This window comes from Juglans regia, chromosome 12 (genome assembly GCF_001411555.2).
Source record: "Juglans regia cultivar Chandler chromosome 12, Walnut 2.0, whole genome shotgun sequence".
NCBI classification, from domain to species: domain Eukaryota; kingdom Viridiplantae; phylum Streptophyta; class Magnoliopsida; order Fagales; family Juglandaceae; genus Juglans; species Juglans regia.
This window is the reverse complement of record NC_049912.1, coordinates 2,508,891-2,529,974: the sequence shown is the minus strand read 5'-3', so window position 1 is coordinate 2,529,974 and position 21,084 is coordinate 2,508,891. Positions and strand designations below refer to the sequence as shown.

General features: G+C 31.8%; 2 protein-coding genes across 2 annotated transcripts; both read right to left on the bottom strand.

The window, feature by feature from the left end:
- Nucleotides 1-728: 728 nt before the first annotated feature.
- Nucleotides 729-2,767, bottom strand: LOC108997529. Its single transcript, XM_018973847.2, has 3 exons — nucleotides 2,468-2,767; nucleotides 2,203-2,342; nucleotides 729-1,122 (listed from the first exon to the last, which is right to left on the bottom strand). The coding sequence occupies exons 1-3, from the start codon at nucleotides 2,536-2,538 to the stop codon at nucleotides 1,049-1,051; spliced, it is 285 nt and encodes a 94-aa protein (XP_018829392.1). The 5' UTR covers nucleotides 2,539-2,767; the 3' UTR covers nucleotides 729-1,048.
- Nucleotides 2,768-17,137: 14,370 nt separating this feature from the next.
- Nucleotides 17,138-19,624, bottom strand: LOC108997571 (SCARECROW-LIKE protein 7-like). Its single transcript, XM_018973910.2, has one exon. It carries the CDS (start codon nucleotides 19,213-19,215, stop codon nucleotides 17,344-17,346), a length of 1,872 nt encoding a protein of 623 aa, XP_018829455.1. The 5' UTR covers nucleotides 19,216-19,624; the 3' UTR covers nucleotides 17,138-17,343.
- Nucleotides 19,625-21,084: the final 1,460 nt, after the last annotated feature.

The following is a 21,084-nucleotide window of genomic DNA, read 5'->3' as shown; positions in this document are numbered from 1 at the left end:
AATATTATATTTTTAATATTTAAAAGATTTGAATTGATTATTATATTTTGTATAAGAATTTAATAAAATTGTAATGATGAGATGATTTAAAAATCTTTTTGTATCTAAACCTCCCCTTAGCTTCCGCTATTATTCTTTTATCATTTCTCTATTCTTAAATAGAAAATAATAGACATATCACTCTTTTTACAAATCTTTATACAACATGTATGTTTTAAATGTGGGATATTTTTATTAATTATTTTATAAAAATAATATTATTTTAAAATATGATTATAAAAAATTAAGTAAAAAGAATTATATATGAATCATTATCCTTCTTAAATTATTCTGTTACCCCTTCCACTCGAAAAAGCAAGGAGGCAGAGTGCTACAGCTGACAGCAACTTTGATTTTGATGTATTACTTAATTTTATTTGTTGATGAATTATTTAAAAAAAATGATATTTGTAATTAAAGAATATGTATATTTCTTTTTAAAAAAATAAATAAATTTGAAATTTACATAAAAATAATAATTATTTAATAATAAATTTTATTTTTTTCAAAATGAGCGTCTGATTCTTTCCTAATTCATAATTGTATTTAATATTACTTATGTTTTAATCATGTTGTCGACGATGTATTGGATGGCTCTTGCTTTATTAGGTGTATTGAAACCACTGGTTGTCTTTTATCAATAATAAAAAATAAATAAAAAAATAGACCATCCAACTAACAGAGGAATAAAGATAGCTGTATAAGATCTTTTTTATTACGAATAATTAAGTAATGCTTAAATCACAGGAGTACTAGCAATATTACAAAAAAAATAATTAAGTAATATAAAACCAGATCTTATTATTAAAAAAATAAAAACAAAAACAAAACCTTCCCAAGGAAGGTTACCGCATAGACTACGGAAATAAATTAGGAGAGACATCAGCTCTAACAGCTGATCTCGTACGTGATTGGCCATTGGGGAACCAAGATTTTAGACCATTACATTTATTTATTTCTCTCTCTCTCTCTCTCTCTCTCTATATATATATATATATATCTTGTACGTCTACGACTTTGCGCTGGTCTGGTTTCGTGCCTTTTCCTTCTCCTTCACTTCGCTTCCCTGCGTCTTGTCGTAAGCTTCAGGTACAATTCCAGATATGCAAATCAGAGTTTAGACAAGAAACAGAAAATTTACAAACAAAGCTGTGGAAATTTAAATGGAGCGTCATTTACTTGACAAATAAGTAAATATTACAAACAAATTTTCAATAATAATATTATTAGTTACAATTTTAATCATGAAGTTAGATATTATATATAGATAAATGCTATTCATTATAAATTCCAAATTAAAGCTGATCATGTATCGTAATTTAAATTCATTTTCATTTAAATAGTTAGTACTATAAATAAACATCAAATAGAGTAGTATCGAATAGAGTAGTATCGCTCTATATATATATATATATATATATATTAGGGAACAACACGGGTGCATTATCTCCGGGATATGCACTCGACATAATGATTTAAATAAAAAAAAGTGTAAAAGTTAGTAGCTTATTTATTTGGAAAAAGAAAATACAAGATTAAAGAAAGGTAAAAAAAATTAAGATTAAAAACAATCTATTTACTCTATTGGATTATCTATTTACTCTCTATATAATAATAAAATATTATTAATTTAATATTAAGAGCCTTTTGATAAAACATGATCTTTCATTAAATTTTACAAATGAGCTACACATCAAATGATTAAGGATTTTAATGATTTTTTGATAAAACAAGACTTAACAAACTTAACGAAAAAATAAGAAAAATTAACAGAAAAATAATAAAATTACTATTCACAATTAAATAATTACTTATTATAATAAAGTATATATATATATATTTTTCGATGAGGGGATCAAACCTAAAACTTCCATTTTAGAGATTTGGGTGTTGGGTGTTATGCCGTTAGTCTATATGCCTTTGACAATATTGTTATAGACCGTCGTGCTAGAACTCTAAAAAGATTTAAAAATAAATTCTAAATACTTTATAATAAAAATAATTTTATTAATTCACCACATAAAACTAGTTCAATTTATGAAGTTATTTTTGTAAATATTTATGAATTTATTTTTTAAAATATTTGTGATTTTGTTTTTTTTCTTTAATTACGTGACTAAAGCATTTCTTTTGCTAGGGTACGACATTGTAGTTGGGATTTACCAGGGTGATTTTCATGGATACGCTTGTTCTGCTCGGTGTGTGACTGTGGAAAAGACTGGTTCCCTCCATATATCCCTCCAAATCCTTCGTCATCCGATCTGGTGGCATACCCCTCGCCAAACGAATGAGACATCACGTCCCTTTCCAAACACATGAATTACCACAAATTCAAACGCATCAACAACATATATAAATTTATCCCACAAGACTAAAACTAACAAATGTTCATGTAGGTACTAAATAAATAAAAAACAAGAGCACAAACCCAAGTTTCTCATTTGGGTTCTGGCCGGAGGTGTCCTTGTCATGCTTACGCTCAAGTTGGCTGCTAGCCATGGTTGTGACCTTCCGGAATCTGATGCCAGATGCTTTACGGCTTACGTTATGAGGCGGAGTCGACGCTGAGCGGGTATGTTTGACTTGATTTGAGAGCCCAATTCATCGTTTGCCTCGTAATTTGGATCTTTATAGTGCTTCGATCGGTTAAAATTAAGTGCCAAAAAACTGAATGACAATCAAGCTGCTGTATCTGTATCTTCAAGTTTAGAAAAGACTCGGTCGAGCAATGCTGTCCGATTCTAAGGGACCAATCCGGGTCTAATTTCCACAAACTACCAAAAATCCTCGTTCTACATCGTGACACGTAGAATATTGTCAGAGAACACGAGTCGTGTTTTAAGAGTGTCGAGTGTTACGTGGGTGCTGTGGACATGCACCTTGACATGCAATGTGACATTTGGACCATTTGGTGGGTGCATGCAACCGTGCAAGCCACCTAAATGTCAGTACTGGCCACCTTAATTTAAGTTTAAGTTTATTATATTTTTTATTAAGTAAATCATTTGATAAATAAATGATGAATAAACGTGGTGGATAAATGGGTTCTTTCTCCATTTTACAATATTTGGATCGTGACGACTAGTCCAAGGCCCCATCATAATGGCCTATATATGTTTCATGGCCAACTCTGTCGCCGACCGGGCTGATAACCTTTTTCCCTGCATGTATACTAAATGCCATAATGGAAACGAAAGTACTTTACTGTTGCAAATGCTCAACCCAAAAATTTGAATTGGTTGAAAACGATAAGTTATTACCAATGAAATTATGTTTTCTTGCTAATAAGGTTTTGCAATAAGACCCTTTTTAATCATTTATCTCTTTCTCAATCAAGCTTTCTCTTTAATTAAACAATGTTTCGTGTTGATCTTATAGGGTTTTTTTCCATTAGAAAATCTTATAGGGTATTTTCAGAAATGAGGGTTGCATGTAAATGAACTGAGGCAGGGGAGGGAGAGAGACTCGGAGGAAAGATAGGGGATTGGGTGGACGCGGCTCCAACATTTTTTTTCCTAGAGTGCCTCCATGGCACACTATCATTGGCTAGTGCGAAAACCTTTTTTAAATTCATTCGGTCCCAAGTTTTTCTCAACTCCCAAATATATTAATAATCCTATTTTATGGCGGATTAATACTTTTTACAAACGAGAGAAGAGCTTTGGGTTTACATAAATTATGAAACCAAAGTTCTTGCAAAACTCATATATTCAGGGCAGGTTTGGGGGGTGAGATGAGAATTTTATGTTTTGTTTTAGTGTTTAAAATATTATGTTTTAATATTAATATTGTTTTGGAATTTGAAAAAGTTGAATTGCTTATTATATTTTGTATGGAGATTTAAAAAATGTGTAATGATGAGATAAGATGATATGAGAATTTTATATTTTGTCTTGTACCCCAAACCTGCTCTAAGTGATGCTAATGTGTCAACAATTTGTATTTAGAAGGATAAAGTTGTAATTTTTATTAAGTCTTGTAACTAATGGTCAAAGAAGTGACTATATGCCTATTGTTTTCTTTGTCCTTTTGTGATAATTCTAATTCATTGCTTGTAATCCATCGGTTATTAGATGGCCACATGTTTTGATCAGATGCATTAGGACTATTGATATAAGTCAGCCTTATAAAACGCATGTTATAGCTACTGTAGTCGTAAGAGATCAAAGAGACTTAAGCTCATTCTGGTGGCCTGAATCTTGTAACCTATACATCCTTGCGATTTGAAGCTTAAATAAAATGATCTCTACCCAGTTCCCTCTGTGGATGTAGATCTGAAAGGGTCGAACCATGTTAAATCTTCGTGTTCTTGGTATTTTCGTTCTATTCTCTTATTTTCTATCTGGTTGTGTCTTTGTTTATGATTTTTTGAATCAATCTTGGTACGTGTTGCTGTATTTGGTGTTCTTGTCAAATCACTAATTTTTACAACACTAAAAAACTAATCTATACAATAATTATTTTAAGCTATCTATCATAACAAAAAAGTATAAAACTAATGTCTAAAATGAGGAAGTCTTGTTTTATCCAAAACATATATGTCATATAAAGGCTTGTTTAGAAATAGATCTCATCTCAAAATTTTCATCTCATCTCATCTCACATACTTCTCAAATATAATTCAAATACAAACATTTTCAAATTAATCATTACAATTTTTTCAAACTAATCATTACAACTTTCCCAAACTTTCGGAAAAAAAAATAAAAAATAATTCAAAATTTTCAAATTCCCAAATAAAAATAATATTATAAAACTATATTCTAACAATATTTTAACTTTATAATATTTTTTATTCAATTTTTTCTCTTTCATTTCTCAAAATCTAAAAAAAAATACATAATTCAAACTATCTCACTATTATTCACAAAATTCTCATCACATCTCACTCTCCAAATGAGCCCTAAATGTGTTTGGTAAGTGAAAACTGAGGACAGGTTTGAGGAGTGAGATGTGATGAGAATTTTGTGAATAGTAATGAGATAGTTTGAGTTGAGTGTTTTTTAAATTTTGAAAAATGAGAGAAAAAAAAGTTGAATAAAAAATATTATAAAGTTGAAATATTGCAATAATAGTTTTATAATATTATTTTTGTTTGAGATTTGAAAAATTTAGAATTATTTTTTATTTGAAAATTTGAAAAAGTTGTAAAGATTAGTTTAAAAATTTTGTAATGATTAGTTAGAAAATTTTATATTTAAATCATGTTTAGGAATAAGATCATATGAGATAAAATGAGATCAGATGAGAATTTTACGTCTCATCTCATACCCCAAACCTCCCCTGAGGTAAAAAGAAGCATCTACACTAGAAACTCCTAAATTTGCTAAAGCATCAATCAAGTTATTCCCTTCTCTGTTGGTATGAATTAATTCAAAAGGAAATAAAGAATGGATATTAAGTATGTCAGTCCACATTTCAAAATACTTTCAAGGAGGCTCTTATTTTTTGTTAAACCTAGGAGGAAAAGAATTTGTCTCCACTACTAATTCTAAAATTTGCAATTGATAGCATAAGAATAAATCATATTTCAAAGCATAAAGCTCAGCAAAAATGTTTGTCCCATGACCTAGATGGCAAGAAAAATCATAATCAAACTTAATATCATGATTTCTAATCCCACCCCCACAAGTGGCAACCAAGCTTTAGGCCCAATACGCTTCTGCTAACTTTGGTGCAGGCTTTAGAGGCCTAACCAATAAATTTAGCTCCTGCAACCAAGCTTTAGGCCTCGTTTGTTTTCGTAAATGAAATGTGATGGATTGAAATGAAAGTTAAAAGTTGAATAAAATATTGTTAGAATATATTTTTTTAATATTATTTTTATTTTGAAATTTGAAATTTTTGAATTGTTTATTTTATTTTGTGTGAAAATTTGAAAAAGTTATAATGATTAGATGAGAATAACTGTGAAAATAAACGAGACCTTAATCTTTTTGCACAGTTGCGCAACTGTTTTTGGAGAGTCTTCATATCTACCAGCATTCCAAGCTAGCTAACCAGACCTCTCATAGTATAAGACACAGAACCAAAGAAACAATAATGTGAATATGATTTGATTCTTTAAAAAAAGACCACAAACATTAACATTTTTGTTTCCATGAATTAGAGCAAAGGGAGGAGGCTCCAAAACAGTTAAAGAAATAAGCCCAAACCTCATTAGTTAGAGAACAAAAGTAAAATAGATATGCTTCACTTTTGAAGTCTTTTTTACAACAACTACACTAAGATACAAAAGGAATATCACAAGCTTGTGTATATTTTCAAGTCTGAAGCCACACCATGCCACAACTTCCACAAACAAATTAATCTTTAGAGTTAACAAAGGATTCCATATGCATTTAGCACAAACAAATTCTGGATGATATTGTCTAATGATATTCCATGTTGACTTTGTTGTGAAAGAATAATCTGAGATATGTTTCCAAACTCTACAGTCCTTTCCAAGTTTAAGCTTGACAAGGCATTTCATGACTTCACATAATAAGGGACGTCCTCCCAATGAAAGCAACTTTGTATCACTCCAACCCGAGCTCGAACATATGTCTTTAATTTTTAGTGAATGGGAAACAACAATAAATGAATGCCTCGTTTGTTTTCGCAGATTAGATAAGAGGAGTTGAGATTAAAGTTAAAAGTTAAATAAAATATTTTTATAATATATTTTTTTAGTATTATTTTTATTTTAAAATTTGAAAAAGTTGAATTGCTTATTTTATTTTGTGTGTAAACTTGAGAAAGTTGTTATGACTAGATGAGATGAGATGAGTTGAGAGAAGTTGTGAAAACAAATGAAGCTTATTTGCTAGAGAATGTGTTCCTCTCCAAATCTTCATATTAGAAGTTAATTGACCCATAGTTCACCGACCATTCGCTTTTTTGATCAATGACAATGAGAATATGACAAATAGATCACTTCCGGATATGATAGTCTAAAAGTCTTGGCACCACATTTTCAATCGCAACAACCTTTGATAAGTACTTTTGCGTCATATAATTTGCCTAAGGAGAGTCACCAATAATAACTTTCCATGCTTGTTTACATTGAAGAGCCTTCAAAATGTAAGAAAGGTTTTGAATATCAGCACTATCTTCCTAAATAGGTCTGGCTATTTTCTTCGAAGATATCTATTTTTCCTTTACATGATCCACATAATCACCCCCATAAAAAACTTGAAAAATCTCCATGAATAACTTCAATAACTTTCTTTGGAAGAGCTAAAATTGATAAAATATGCACTGGTATTGATCGCGTAAATGTGGGGATTAATTTTGTGAAAATTGAATTAGATTCTCAAATGGTGATCTCGTGGTGGAATAAGCGGAGATATGGCGTGTGGTACTTGAGGATTTTTGGAGGGATATTCTTGCCCTTACGGATTCTATGGTTTGCGTAGTTCATCACGTTTATATGAGGGAAACAAAGTTGCTGACTGGTTGGCTTGTAGTGGTGCGGCTGGTCTTAACACAGAATGTAATAGTATCGGGGATACGCCTGGGATTCTTCGAGGATTAATTCACTTGGATATACTGGGTTTCTCATCTTTGCATTGCTGTTAGCGTCATCCCTCATGTGGCGTTTGGTCGACGTGTTGGTTTGGTAAGATTTTATTTTCTGGTTTTGTTATGTTAACGTCTTTTTTGTAGGTGTGGTTTTGTGCTCGTATTTTTGTTCGCCTTGGTTTGTTTTATTTTTTTGGTCAGAGGCTTCTAGGCCTTTTTGACACATTGTTTCAGAACTTTTTTGCTTATCTTGTAATCCTAGGTGTCGGTCTGTAACTACGGTTTTCATCCGTCATAAGTGAGAGTATATAAATAAAATTGAGACGGGGTCACTCTTAGTCTTGGATAGGCAATCCTCGGCTCTTCGAAAAAAAAAAAAAAAGCCCTCCCAAAAATTATGACATTTTTTTTATTAATTTAATTTAATTTTAAATTATGTAAAAATAAAAAAATTAAAAGAGTATTATATCTGAGTTTTTTTAACCTCAAATATATTTTATTCTCCATAAATCATATATATGCTCATGGATTCATCTTGTAAACTCAAATGTTTTTAATTTGATTATTATGTTGTAAGTACGTTTCAATAATTAGTTTTGGATATCATAATATGACTTTTCGCGTGTCTTTTTCTTTAGGTTTTATTTTGAAAATTTAAGTTGAACATTATGGACAAGCCAAAAACTTTAACGTTATTAAGATTAGGTTTTGAAATAAAAATAGAATGAACTTATTCAGCTTTTAGTATTGTCGATATAAGGTTTTGAAACAAAATAAATGACGACTTTCTTATAAATTATTTGCTAGTCTATATTGAGAAGAAATGTGATAATTAATAATCTTTAATTGTTGAAAAAACATTAAGATTAATTAGCATGTTAAATGCTCTTTTTTTTTTATTTTTTATTTTACATTCAAACTTGAAACTTCTTATAGAAAAATACCTTCAAATACCTTCAAATCCCACACCCTATCAAAAATACCTTCAAATCCTATGAAAAACACCCCCACAACCTATGAAAAAACTATAAGTGTGGGGTGAGAGAGTGAATAGTGACCGATGCATAGCATTCATCATTCTTATAATATACTTATACACGCTTTTAAGTAATCTTTTAAATTTTTTTATATACAAATTTTTATATATCCTATAGCTCCCTCTTTACATAAATCATGGCTTCGTCCTTGGGTACAGAGGACTTCACTAATTTGATTAGAGTTAGTTTTCCTCCCATAGATAGTAATATACTTTTTCATCCAGCTACATTTTTTTAATCTTATAAATATGAGGTTCATAACAACTATTAGGTAATTTAATTACCATAAGATAGGGGAGTCCCTAAATAGGTTGTTATAATAGAACCTTCTACAAAACCAATATTTGAAGCTATCAACTGCTTTCTAACTCGAGAGACATTTTTATGAATTAGAAAAGCTCTATTGTGATGATTTATGTTTTGGCCTGATGGTTGTTCATATTTAGATATGAATCCCATAAGAGTAGATAAATTTCTTTTCAATCTTTTAGTAAATAACAAGAAATCATCTGCAAAGAGGAAATGTGTGATTAAAAAAAAAAAAAACCTCTAGGCACTAAATAAGGTAAAATTGTGGTTCTAGTGGCAAGTTTCATTAATCCTCTAGTGAGTGGTTCCTCCCTTAAAATGAGAAGTGACTGTGAGTTGTGATTGAGTAGAATTATTGCATATTTTATACATATAGAACTCACATATTTCAATTATTTCATGACATTATTATTGGTTTTAAATGGAAAAATAGTTAAGAGGCTTAAATCGAAGTTGTGATTTAAATTGATTTATAGCATAGTTTATGCTTAATTTTACACCTTGTGATTTAATTGGGTAATATTTTTTCACATGCACAATACATTTTTTATATTTTATTTTTTCATTTTATTTTATTTTTTTCCTAATTTCTATTTTTTATATATAGGCCAAAATGCACTGATGCTTAAATAGAAAAAAAGAAAAAGTTAGAAGAAAGATGCACAAAAAGAAAACGCATGCATAAAAGGGAGCAGCCAAACGTGAGGGTCTTTGGAGTTTATTTATAAAAAAAAAAAGTGTTTTTAGTTTCACAAAACTCACGCACGCCGCATGCAAAAGAAAGAAAAGAAAAAAGCAAGGGTTTTTTTCAGTTTTGCAGAGGGAGAAACCTAAGGGCGCAGTAGGAGTTTTATTTTTCTTTTCACTTTGGTTGAGAGTCGTAAAAAGGCACGGGAGTTTTGAATTCTTTTTTCTTTCGTGAGGAGACGGACGCAACCGAGGAGATTTTTTTGAATTCTTATATTTCGTTTGGACGCATACAGCAGCGCCGTCGAAAAACCTTGAAGGGTCTAACTGCCGCTGCCCAACCTCCTATATTGCCTACCTCTTCCATCTCCATTCATTTGGTTTGTTCTTTCTACTCTTTAATATTTATTTAATTTTAGTTTAAAGTTTATGATGTATTTTTGAGATATTTGGTTGAAACTTTTGAGCATTTTATTTGTTGTTTATTTACTTAATGTTAGTTATTTTTCTAACTTCTTTAAGTTTCCATTAAATAGACATTACAATTATTATGGATTGATTTTAAAAAATTATGATTTAAGTACAAGGATAAACCCTAGAATTTTGATTTTGGAATTTTTCAATTTTCAGCTCATATTGAATTAATTATTTTCTAATCTAGCTTAGTTCTTAATTTAGTTTTGTTAATATTTTAGTTTCATTGCATATTAGGTTCATTAAGACTTATTTAATTTCGGTTTTATTAATAAATTTTCTGATTAATTGAAATTGTTTAGCTTAGTTGATTTCTTGATTGTTAATTTTAATTTGTTAGTCTCTTATATTTCATTTCGACACTCAAAAAAATCTAAAAACATGAATCTAGTCCACGACTAGTGCCCTTTTCATTTCCGTTGCACTCTTGCATTCATTGCACATATCACCACTTTTATTTTCTCTTTGTGAATATTTTCATCATTTTAAACAAGTTTGATTTCAAGTAACTTTCCTTGAGGAGATGATTTAGGAATTTATTCTTAATTATTACGTGACATCTTCCTGCACTTGGGACAACCTTTGTACTGCTCATTTTTTAGTGAGTCAAGTTGCTTCGTAAATCAAATGAACCAAGAGAAGGAAACTTAAATCAAATAAATAGAAATAAATGTTACAACTATAAAAATTTCACAAAAATAAACTCACAAACTAACATGATGACTTCATATAATATATGTTAGATTTACTTTAAAATAAAAATAATTTTATAATCTAACATCCTATATCAAGACATGTTAGCTTGTAAATTTAGTACTTTTATAAAATCTCTTTCAGACAACCATTTCTCAAATGGAAAACTTCACCCATTCATTCACAATTATTCTTCAACACTTCCGTAAAAAAGAAAGCCAAAGTAATGTTAATTGCCAATTATATTATATGTCCTAACATATATATATATATATATATAAACACACACATACATACATACTTTGCGATAGCTTTGATCTTCTTCTTCTTGTCGACTTGAATGTACGTACCAGTCGAAAGTAATTGGCAATTAACTTGAATGGACCCTAGCCTGCATTAAAACAGCAAAAGACACCTTCAGTTTCGAAAGTTAATGTATCTTTTCCAGCTAGCTAGCCTATGTAGCTTGGAGCTGTAAGCTGCTAATTGGGCTTTATCGGATCTCTTTTAGTTTTCTAATCATTTTCGGTACTGTTCATAAAGTTTAGCGAGCCATTTTTCAGGATAAGCATTAACCAAATATCAAATGATAATATAGCTTTTTGTTTAGTCGACTAAGCTTTTTATCCTTTTCACATGAATAAAAGCAAGTCAGTACTTTATATCATTTATCGGATATAGCAGGTGTTGTTTGGAGGCATTACCGTTGTTGGCCTGGTGTGTCCCACCTAATTTCAAAGGAAAAATTATACTTGTAATTGCGAGTGTGAAAATATCGTACAATCATTTTGAAAAAAGTAAATAAATATAAAATTCACATGAAAAGAAATTAATTTTTTAATAATAGATCATACTCTTTTTTAAAACGACTATACGGTATTTATGCATTCCACGACTGTATATAGCATTAATCATTTCAAAGTATTTCGAGATTTATACAATTTTATGGATTGTAAATATTTTTAAAAAAAATGAACAATAAAGTTGAAACTTACATGAAAAAAAATTATTATTTTTTTAATGATGAATCTTATTTATTTTCAAAGAACATTGAGCAAAATTTGCATATTCTAAAATTATATTTATAATTACTTTTATATCAAATATAAACTATAACGTAATTCATAACTAATCATTATAACATTTCCAAACTTTCAAATAAAAAAAAATTAAATTAAATTTTTTGAATCCCTAAACAAGAATAATATTATAAAATTATATTCTAACAATATTTAAACTTTATAATATTTTTTATTCAATTCATTTTCTCTCATTTCTCAAAATCTAAAAAATACTTAACTCAAACTCTTTCACTACTATTCACAAATTATCTTACTATTATTCACAAAATTATCATATTATTTTACTCTCCAAACGAGTCCTAACAATTTTTTATATTTATGAGTAATTTATTGACTAAGAAAACAGAAAATATAGGTTAATCTATCATTTTGATTCAATAACAATACTATATACTACACACTCTTATATAATCATTTGAAATGTGATATTTATATTATTTTTATTTTTCTAACGAAAAACTTAAAAAATTGCTGAGTGTTTAATACCTAAAACATTTTACTTAATTTGAAAAAATCGAAAAGAAATAGTAGAGAACTTCAGCAAGTCTACACCCTACGGTACGGAATACCACAGTTGAATGTGGCACGTCGTTTAAAACATAAGGAAAGGCCCCGCTGTCGTTCAAGACAGACCAACCGACCGTTACAGCGATATTGACATCATTAAGAACATTCAAGAAAGTACGGCGTCCATGGAATTCTCCGGTACAGATGTCATGTCACGTTCATTCATCAGACTTTTGTCTACTTCCAGACGCTCTTACCGATAGGCTCCATTCAGAGTCTCCAAGCTCTCAAGCTACGACATCACTAAAATGGAGCAGAGCTGCATGCAGGCACGGTCGGTCGTACTAAAGTAAACTGTCTTTGGATTTTACTTGAAGGAAATTGTGCAGTTATTTTGGGGGCAATAGAGCAGTGGACTCGCAGGTATTAATTTTAGGAGTAATAATACACAATTTCTCTCAGTTTTATATATTATAATTTTTTAAATTTTTAAATTTTTTAATATTTTTTATAGATTTTTATAAAGTTTATTTTTTTAAAATTAATTCAATTTTTCTATTCATTATTTAAATATTAAAAATTTGATAAAAGAAAAAAATAATAAAAATTAAAAAAAATGTGATGTATAAAAATTGTGTGAATAGTAAGACATCGTGTAGATTTTTTCTAATTTTATAAAACCAGAAACAAGTTACATAAAAATTAATTTTATAAATTTTCGTGTATTTTAACGTATTAATTAAATTAAAAAATTATTTTTATTCTAAAATAAATTTGATAAATTATATAAAATTATGTTAATTTATAAAATTATTTATACTTTTAATTTGGTCGATTTTGTAACACGGGCTCTTTGAATTCGAAACACCTGCTGGGTGCCTAAAAAGTGAACAGGTTCAAGTAATAATACCTCTGGCCGAGCAAATTCTAGCCAAAATGTCATCATTTTGTACTTAAAGCGATGAATGCATATGAAATGAGAGGAGAAAATAAGCTGATATAGAAATGAGTAAGAGGATAAGTTGGTTCCTAATATATTTTGGAGTTTAAAAAAATGGGAAAGACTGATAGATATATAAAATAATACGATAATATTTTTTTAAATAATATTAAAATTTTACTAAATATTATAAAATTTCGCTTTAGATATTTATATATCTCTCTAATATTCCACTCTATATTCTAGTGTTCTTATTTTAAGAAATTGAATTTTTATTTCACCCATTTTTTTGTTTATGGTTTTCACCTAATTAATATGCCAAAGCTTTTTTTATTATTATTATTCAAGTCAATTTCAAACCTAGCTAGTTTCTTCTTCTTTTTCATCAAGGAAATCACGTACTTAATTTCTACTATTTTTTTTTAATTGGGTATGAGATTCTCTTTTGGCTAGATGGGAATGTGTAGATTTTATTATTTAATTTATATTTCAACACTTTCCTTACGTATGGATCAAACTCACTCTCAATAAGTGGGTACAACACATAAAATATTTAATTAAATGAAGTAGAATGTTGTATAGTTAGAGTTTGAATTCAAGACTTCTATTCTGATACTATATAAAATCACCAGTTATTCTGAAAAAATAAGCTATGAAAAAAGATAAATTTGATTATTTACGTGTGGCTAGCGCTGCATTAATAACGTACTAATTATCTCGGTGCATGTCTTATTTTATTACAAAGGTAAAAAGTTTTTCATGTTTTTTAGGCGTACATCGAATCTTGAGATCACAGGAGAAATTCATGCGTGGAAAATACATCACCTTGTAAAATTTATATATTTTTTTAACAAATTTACCTCTTATAAATAGAAAAAACCTCTAAATAAATAAATAAATTAATATCATCTTCATGACAGACTTCATGAGCTGCCAAAGAGTCCTTCTTGCCAATTTCAAATAAATAGCCATCAATGGCCACTTTCTAAGGTACGAAATATACTCTTGTCTTTTTCTCTCCTTTAGTTGCAGGCCATTGGGTGAGCAGGTGTGTGTAACACGTTGTTAACAAAATGATTGCAGTTTAGAACAACGAAAGGAAAGGACGGACCGGCCGCCGGCCGGGAGGCCAGGAAGGCTCGTGGAAACGACGAAATAGATGCATACCAAACCTCAGAAAGTGCATTCTTCGTTGTATGGGACCCTCTCAAATAAAATTTCAAAGTACTCGATTGTGCATTTTACCGTGATCATGAAAGGTCACGATCAGTGCCCACGACGTAAACGGCAAATATCATGCAGTCCACTGCTATCCCTGTCATGCACACTGCCCATATAAACCTGATAATGCTATCCCTGGCATGCATGGCTTCTCTGACTCTATTTACCTGTGTGAGAGAGAGAACTTGACTATAGGTGTAGTCAGAAAGGTACAGACATTAATTAACTTTTGCTATTTATTATAAATTTTTTAATTTTTTATTATTTTATTTTTATTAAGTTAATTGAATTCTTTTATATGAGATATAGATAATGAGATAAAGATTAGATGGTTTTAAATTAAAGTTGAATAAAATATTAGTTTTTAATATTTTTATTGTTTAGAATTTGAAATTTTTGAAATTTTTATTATATTTTATATAAAATTTTAAAAAATTATAATAATAAAATGAGATAAGATGAAATATTTTCATTATTCAAACGAGTCCTTACTCATCATTTCTATCTCATATATTTGTTAAAAGAAAAAAAAAAAAAGATTGCGTATGATTGTGGCTTAAGAAGGATAAATAAAACTATTCTTACTAAAAGCCATAATGAGAGGAAAATTGACCCATAAGATCATTTGAAAAAAGATAATGATAAGATTACTATTTACTATCACTCATTTATTATTAATCTTTTTATTTATTTATTTTTAATTAATAATTAAATAATTGACTATTAGTGAAGTTATCTATATTTTTAATTTTTTTTAATAATTAAGAATGTTAAAAAATATATTTAAAAAATAATAATAAAAAATAAAAAATTCAAATACACTGTAGAGTAATAAAATGATGGTACGAGATTATTAGCCTATCAAAATACCATTGGCACAAGGCAGTAGGACCAGCTCTCTTATACGCCTACGATTTTTTATTATAATTATTTTATATAATTATATTTTAAATTGAAGTTATTTTATATTTTATATTACTTTTATAAATTATATTATAAAAATTAATGTTCTAATAATGACAGCCTTGAAGATTCGGAAACTAGTACTACACGGTCTACGTACGTGGTAAGGGAAAATATCGCCCGGTACCTCATGATGTGTGCAAAAAAATCCATGTTACTGGAGGTCTGGTCTTCCACACATGATCACAACATCGATTGGGGATTAACCTCTGCCATATGTCAAAATCAAACACCACTTCAAGAAATCTCAGCTCTGCATTACTTAATTAAATTAAGAAAAATTCTATACTTAAACTTTATACACCACACACTATTATTTTATAATTTTTTTAATTTTTTTCTTTTACTAAATTAAATAGATGATGAGTAAAATAATTAAATTATTTTAAGAAAAATAAAATTAAAAAGAATTAAAAATTAAAAATTAAAAAAATAAAAATATTGTGGGACTTATGAATAACAATACTCTTAAATTAAACACTGTATGAATGATATCCTGATAGATAATGCCACAATAATTCGACATCTAATATTGACACATTAACTATATACCTTATCTTCATGTTTATTTTCTAGACTAATGCCATATATTGAACTACTTTATAAGTGTGATGTTGATGCATGTTTTGTAGCCACCGTACAACAACGAGTCTCCCAAACCTACGAGGAAGGAATAGAAGATGGCGTGAGGTGGCCGTATCTCCTCCGATGTCAAAGTTAGTGTTGTAGAGAAATTAGAGTGATGGATGTGAAGGTAAAGACCGAACTTGGGATAAGATGGAAGTTGGAGATGGATACCAAGTGTGTGTAACCCCGCACCCGTTGCTGGCCCTCTTCCTTTTATAGCTGCTTCCTTGGGAGTTTTTTGGTGGCTGCAATGATCACCTCTGCTTTGGATGCCGTGACGTTACATTTAATGCAGTTGTTCCTATTGGTTGCAAGGACCCGACCTCGAGATTGGTCACTCCTAATTGCATTTAATGCAGCCAATCTTACAGCGAATAGGATCCTGGCCTGTCAGCCTCCCTTTAATGTATGGTGATTGGAGGAGCCGTCAGCTCCTTTTCCCTTTCTCGGGCCTCTGGCTTCGTCTAGACCTTCTCCAATTGGAGATCGTGAGCCCTGGGCCGGGGGCCCGGCCCAGTTGAGTGCAAAAACCCCTTTCCACCAGACATCGTCCTTAATCGCACAACTACATGTAACATTGGTTTAAGTAAAGTTTTGCTAATATGACACATTTTGGTTTTAGCTACCCATGACTCAAAAGTTTCATGTTGAATTAGCTATCTCATTCTCTATACTAATATAATATTCTTATTTTTATGTACTTTTTAATGCATATTTTTTATAATTATTAAAAAATATATATTTTATACTTTTTTTCTTAATCATCATTTTCAACGATCTATACCTCAAAATACATAAAACATGTCCATCAACTTAAATTAACTTAATTTTCAAATACAAAGCATCAAAATATGTATAAAATGAACTTCATGCTTCGTGCAAAAGTATAAGGGCAGCAATTAACGTTCAAAACAAGTTGCATTGTAAGACTTGTGCTGCTATTTTGCCCAGAAGAAAAAGAGTTACATGATCAAAGAATTAAGCTGGAAACTTCAAAACTTGGCAATGAATTAACGAGATATTCTAAAACCTGAAAATCAAGAGCCAAGCAAAAATAAACACACAGAGAGATTATAGCATAGTATTTAATGTGCATTTTCAACATTATAAAGTTAATAAAGTCAGTTCAACATCCACCATTAATATCAACAGCAAAAATAAACACACAGAGAGATTATAGCACGGCTAATTTCCACGACCCGATCGCCAAAACATTAATTTCCGCATCGGAGAAATGAGATTCGAGCTGAGAACAAACCAATCAACGCCATGAAGAAACAGTCAGAAGTGGGACTTGGTTCCATGCCAGAGAGAAAAACCCAGGCGTAGATTCGATTAGAGAATACGAGGAACTGTAATTGTAGTTCCATAAGAGAATCTTAGCCTGACTCACTGCGTAGTGGCTGAGGGCTACAGGCTCAAAACCACAACTTTCCATCAAAATCCTCCAGTGCTCTTTGTCCTCCATACGTTCTCTCTTGCTGCTTCCCGGCTCCTCAGCTCCAATTACACCTGCGATTCGACGGCCAAGTAATTGTCTCTCCACTTGGAGCCTCTCGGGGGAGTCTCGGGTCAAGTTGGGCTCCAGCGATTCGAAAAAGGCCGAGTAGAACCTCGACGCGTTCTTGAACCGCTGAAAGAACCCGACACCGTTTAACCTGACTTCGTATTCCCCCAAAGTAACAATTTTTGGACTCAACGACTTGGCCAGCCGGAGAGCCGTTTCGACGGAGACGGGAGTTTCGTCTAACAAATTGTATAGCTGAAGCATGAAGTTTACTGCCAAGACCTCATCCGGCTCGACTCGGAAGCTAGACTCGTCGAGCTCCTCAATCGGGGTCAGGACAGGCTCGAACAAGAAATTCATCTTGAGGATATCAGCAAATTCGCGTAGCCGGTTTCCGGTTGCGAATAGGGAAGCAGCCGGAGATTTACCGAGGGCCGGGGCGGGTATGCCTGAGATGCGAATCGTAGTGGGCTTTCCGGCGGAACGGGTCGCCAGAGCTTGTAGAAGCGCTGCCCATTGAACCCCTTGAACGATGCCGAAATCTACTATGTGAATCTTGGTTGCCCCGTCTGTAGCTTCAAGGATTGCTTGGTTTGCTGTTAAATGTGCAAACTTCGAGTATGGGCACGCATCGTTAAGAGATTTGTAAGTCAGTGTGAAATCCTCGGACGCGCTCTCTTCTTCAGTGACAGTAGAGCTTTTCTCAGTTTGAACAGACAGCCTGCCACATAGCGCCTGATAGAAGTGATAGGCTACCCTCTCGGTTGGATCTCCACGCTCGGACACTAATTTTCCGAGTCCAATAAGTGATTTCACAGCACGACCAGGTTCCGAATCGGCTAGTCTAGCACAATCGAGGAGCTTTTTGAGAAGAGGCCGTGCAGACTCGACTTCCGGTGAGTGGCTAGATGAGACACCACCGACGTCGTTCCTGTGTGGGATCTGCAGTGAAGTGTTCGGCGGCTTGGCGTCCTTAATGATAGCCGGTGGAGATGACGGCGGTGGTGGTGATGGAGGTGGTGTCCACGAGGGGACCTGGGGTTGAGGAGAAGGGTTTGGAGTAGGACTCTTCTGAGTATCTGGGAAGACGAATCGGTTGAGGTCGGACGGAGGACCGCAAGCGACGCTGAGTCGACTGGGGCGGGTGGCAAACGGATCGGAACCGTAGATTCCATAATCGGCATTGTTCTGCCATGCTTCGTACCCGGAGGGCAGATTGGAACTATCCGTTGAATCCCCACCGCCCATTAAGCTGTCCATCCACTCGTCGGAGTCGAACTCACCACCCGCACCACCGCCAAAATCCGCAAACCTAAACCCGGTCGAGTGATGCTCCAGGTTAGGAAACTGAAACCCTGGCTCGACAGAATCTGGTCCACCGCTGACGTGATACTGGTCGGGGAACCCGGTACCAGTGAGGCCAAAACCCGAACTCGGAGAGCCGGACAAGGTGTGGTGAGTACTATTTGTCCATGGATTCAGGGAGAGGGGATTGACGCCCACGAGCTGTTGTTGTTGCCGGTGGTGGTGAGCATGGTGCTGTTGTTCCTCTCGCTGTTGTTTCTGGTTGATGACTTGCTGAGCAATTGCCATGAGGTTGCCGCTGTCCGTACACATGTATGCCATTCTACGGCCAAATCTAGCCGGAAAGAAACTGCACAGCTCGCATTACCCCCAGAAAGATCGAAGCAAGAGAGCGAGTGTTGTGCGAGTATTCACGGTCAAAAGAAGAGAGCCAGAGACGGGGAGTGAAAAAAGTGGAGTAGGTCGAAAGAAAGAACAAAAGCTGAACAAGGCGGGTGAGAAGGACAAGAGCAGCGCTGGTAAAAAGCCCCCTTCCCAAAGAGGATAGATAGATAGATAGAGAGAGAAATATTGAAACAGAGAAATAATTATCTGACCTGTCAGTTGAGGAAAACTGAACGTGTGAAATTAGCCCTAGTCTACTCGTGTGCTAAATTAACGACCGTTGCTGCGTTACCGTTCATAAGAGCTTTTTGAGTCAATTAAAATAATAAATATGAATAGAAATTATTATTAAGAGTATTTATTTTGTATAGAGAAATTCTATTTGCAGTCTTCAAGTGGGGACTGCATGTGCAGACACATTATAAAATGAGAGAAAACATAATTTTAAGAGGGATAATTTTGTAATTTTAAAAAATTTTAAAGTTAAAATAGCCTAGGCTTGTATTGTAGTCCCCAAATGGGGACTGTATCTAGCATTGCTCTTTTGTATATATGATGTGATATTATATAGATTATATATATTTTTAATTGAATGTTGAGAATAATTAATTAGAAACAGTCATACAATAAGTATAAAATATACACTGTTATAATAATTTCTCTCTAGTATTACTCTAATTAAAATGAACTTTTTGTTAATATAGAAAAATTATTGGCTAGACATTTCACCAAATATCATATATGCAACATGTCCAAACCAAAAATTATTAAAAAAATTTATTTTCAAAGAATCGAGTATTTTTTAAATCAAGAAATTAGTTTTTATTCTCATCTATTATTAGTTTATTACAATACCGAAAATACACCTCGACCTGTCCCCTACACCTCCCAAACTGATAGAGATCCTCGTTACCTAATGAGTAGAGGACCCCACTTCCATGCCTACGAGTCTGTTACTCATTGACACGTCGATTTACTAGTGTCCAAATGCGTCATAGCTCGCGACCCGAGGGGTACCTTACTTTTCGACGTTTTCCAACTTTAACTTATGAAAAATGGCCGCCTGGCTGCCCGCTAATTTTAACCGTTCACATATTAAAATTTTTCTTTTAATTTTTTTTTTCACTTAATAATTAAAAAATAATAGTTTTTAGTGTATTTATATATTTTTTTATTTTTTAAAAAATATTTAAATATATTAAAAAATTTAAAAATCTAAAAAATTAAAAAGAGATTTGTTCTATCTGGTACACCTAGCAGTCAAAGCTGAAAGGCACGCTAGCACAACCCTTAAATTACTTACAAATAAAATTCTTCTCATCAATCACTATTCACTATCTCACATCTCATACTTTATAAAAAAATTATATATGTGCAGTGTGTGAGTGAATAATAACTAATAAGTATAATTCATCATTTACAAAACCTAATTCATGTAATAATATGGATGCTACAGCTAGAGTTATTGGGTTGGTGATCTTTACATCAAGTGTCTCATTTGGAACTTAGTTTAATATAATTTTAAGCTAAATCTAACATCTAAATATTTAATTCTCAAATCACTAAACTCATCTCAACTCAAAATATATTTACTCGTGGGATTTTCAAACTTTTTCTACTCAACACATCTTTATACGCAAAATTTATAACATTTTTTAACTTCTCATAAATACATATAAATTTATTTTAATATTCAAATACATCTAAATTCATCTTAGGTGGATCTCACAAAACTCACTTCATTACCTCAATTCACTATTATTCATAAAGAATTTAACTCAATTTAATATTCAAACGAGGCTCAAG

What these genes read in the sequence shown, in the direction of transcription:
- LOC108997529 (XM_018973847.2), bottom strand. Translation starts at nt 2,538, where the DNA reads ATGGCTAGCAGCCAACTTGAGCGTAAGCATGACAAGGACACCTCCGGC. An exon ending in AACCCAAATGAGAAACTTGG is followed by an intron (nt 2,343 to 2,467) that starts GTTTGTGCTCTT and finishes GTGTTTGGAAAG; the next exon opens with GGACGTGATGTCTCATTCGT. An exon ending in TATCCATGAAAATCACCCTG is followed by an intron (nt 1,123 to 2,202) that starts GTAAATCCCAAC and finishes TTGTACCTGAAG; the next exon opens with CTTACGACAAGACGCAGGGA.
- LOC108997571 (XM_018973910.2), bottom strand. Translation starts at nt 19,215, where the DNA reads ATGGCATACATGTGTACGGACAGCGGCAACCTCATGGCAATTGCTCAG.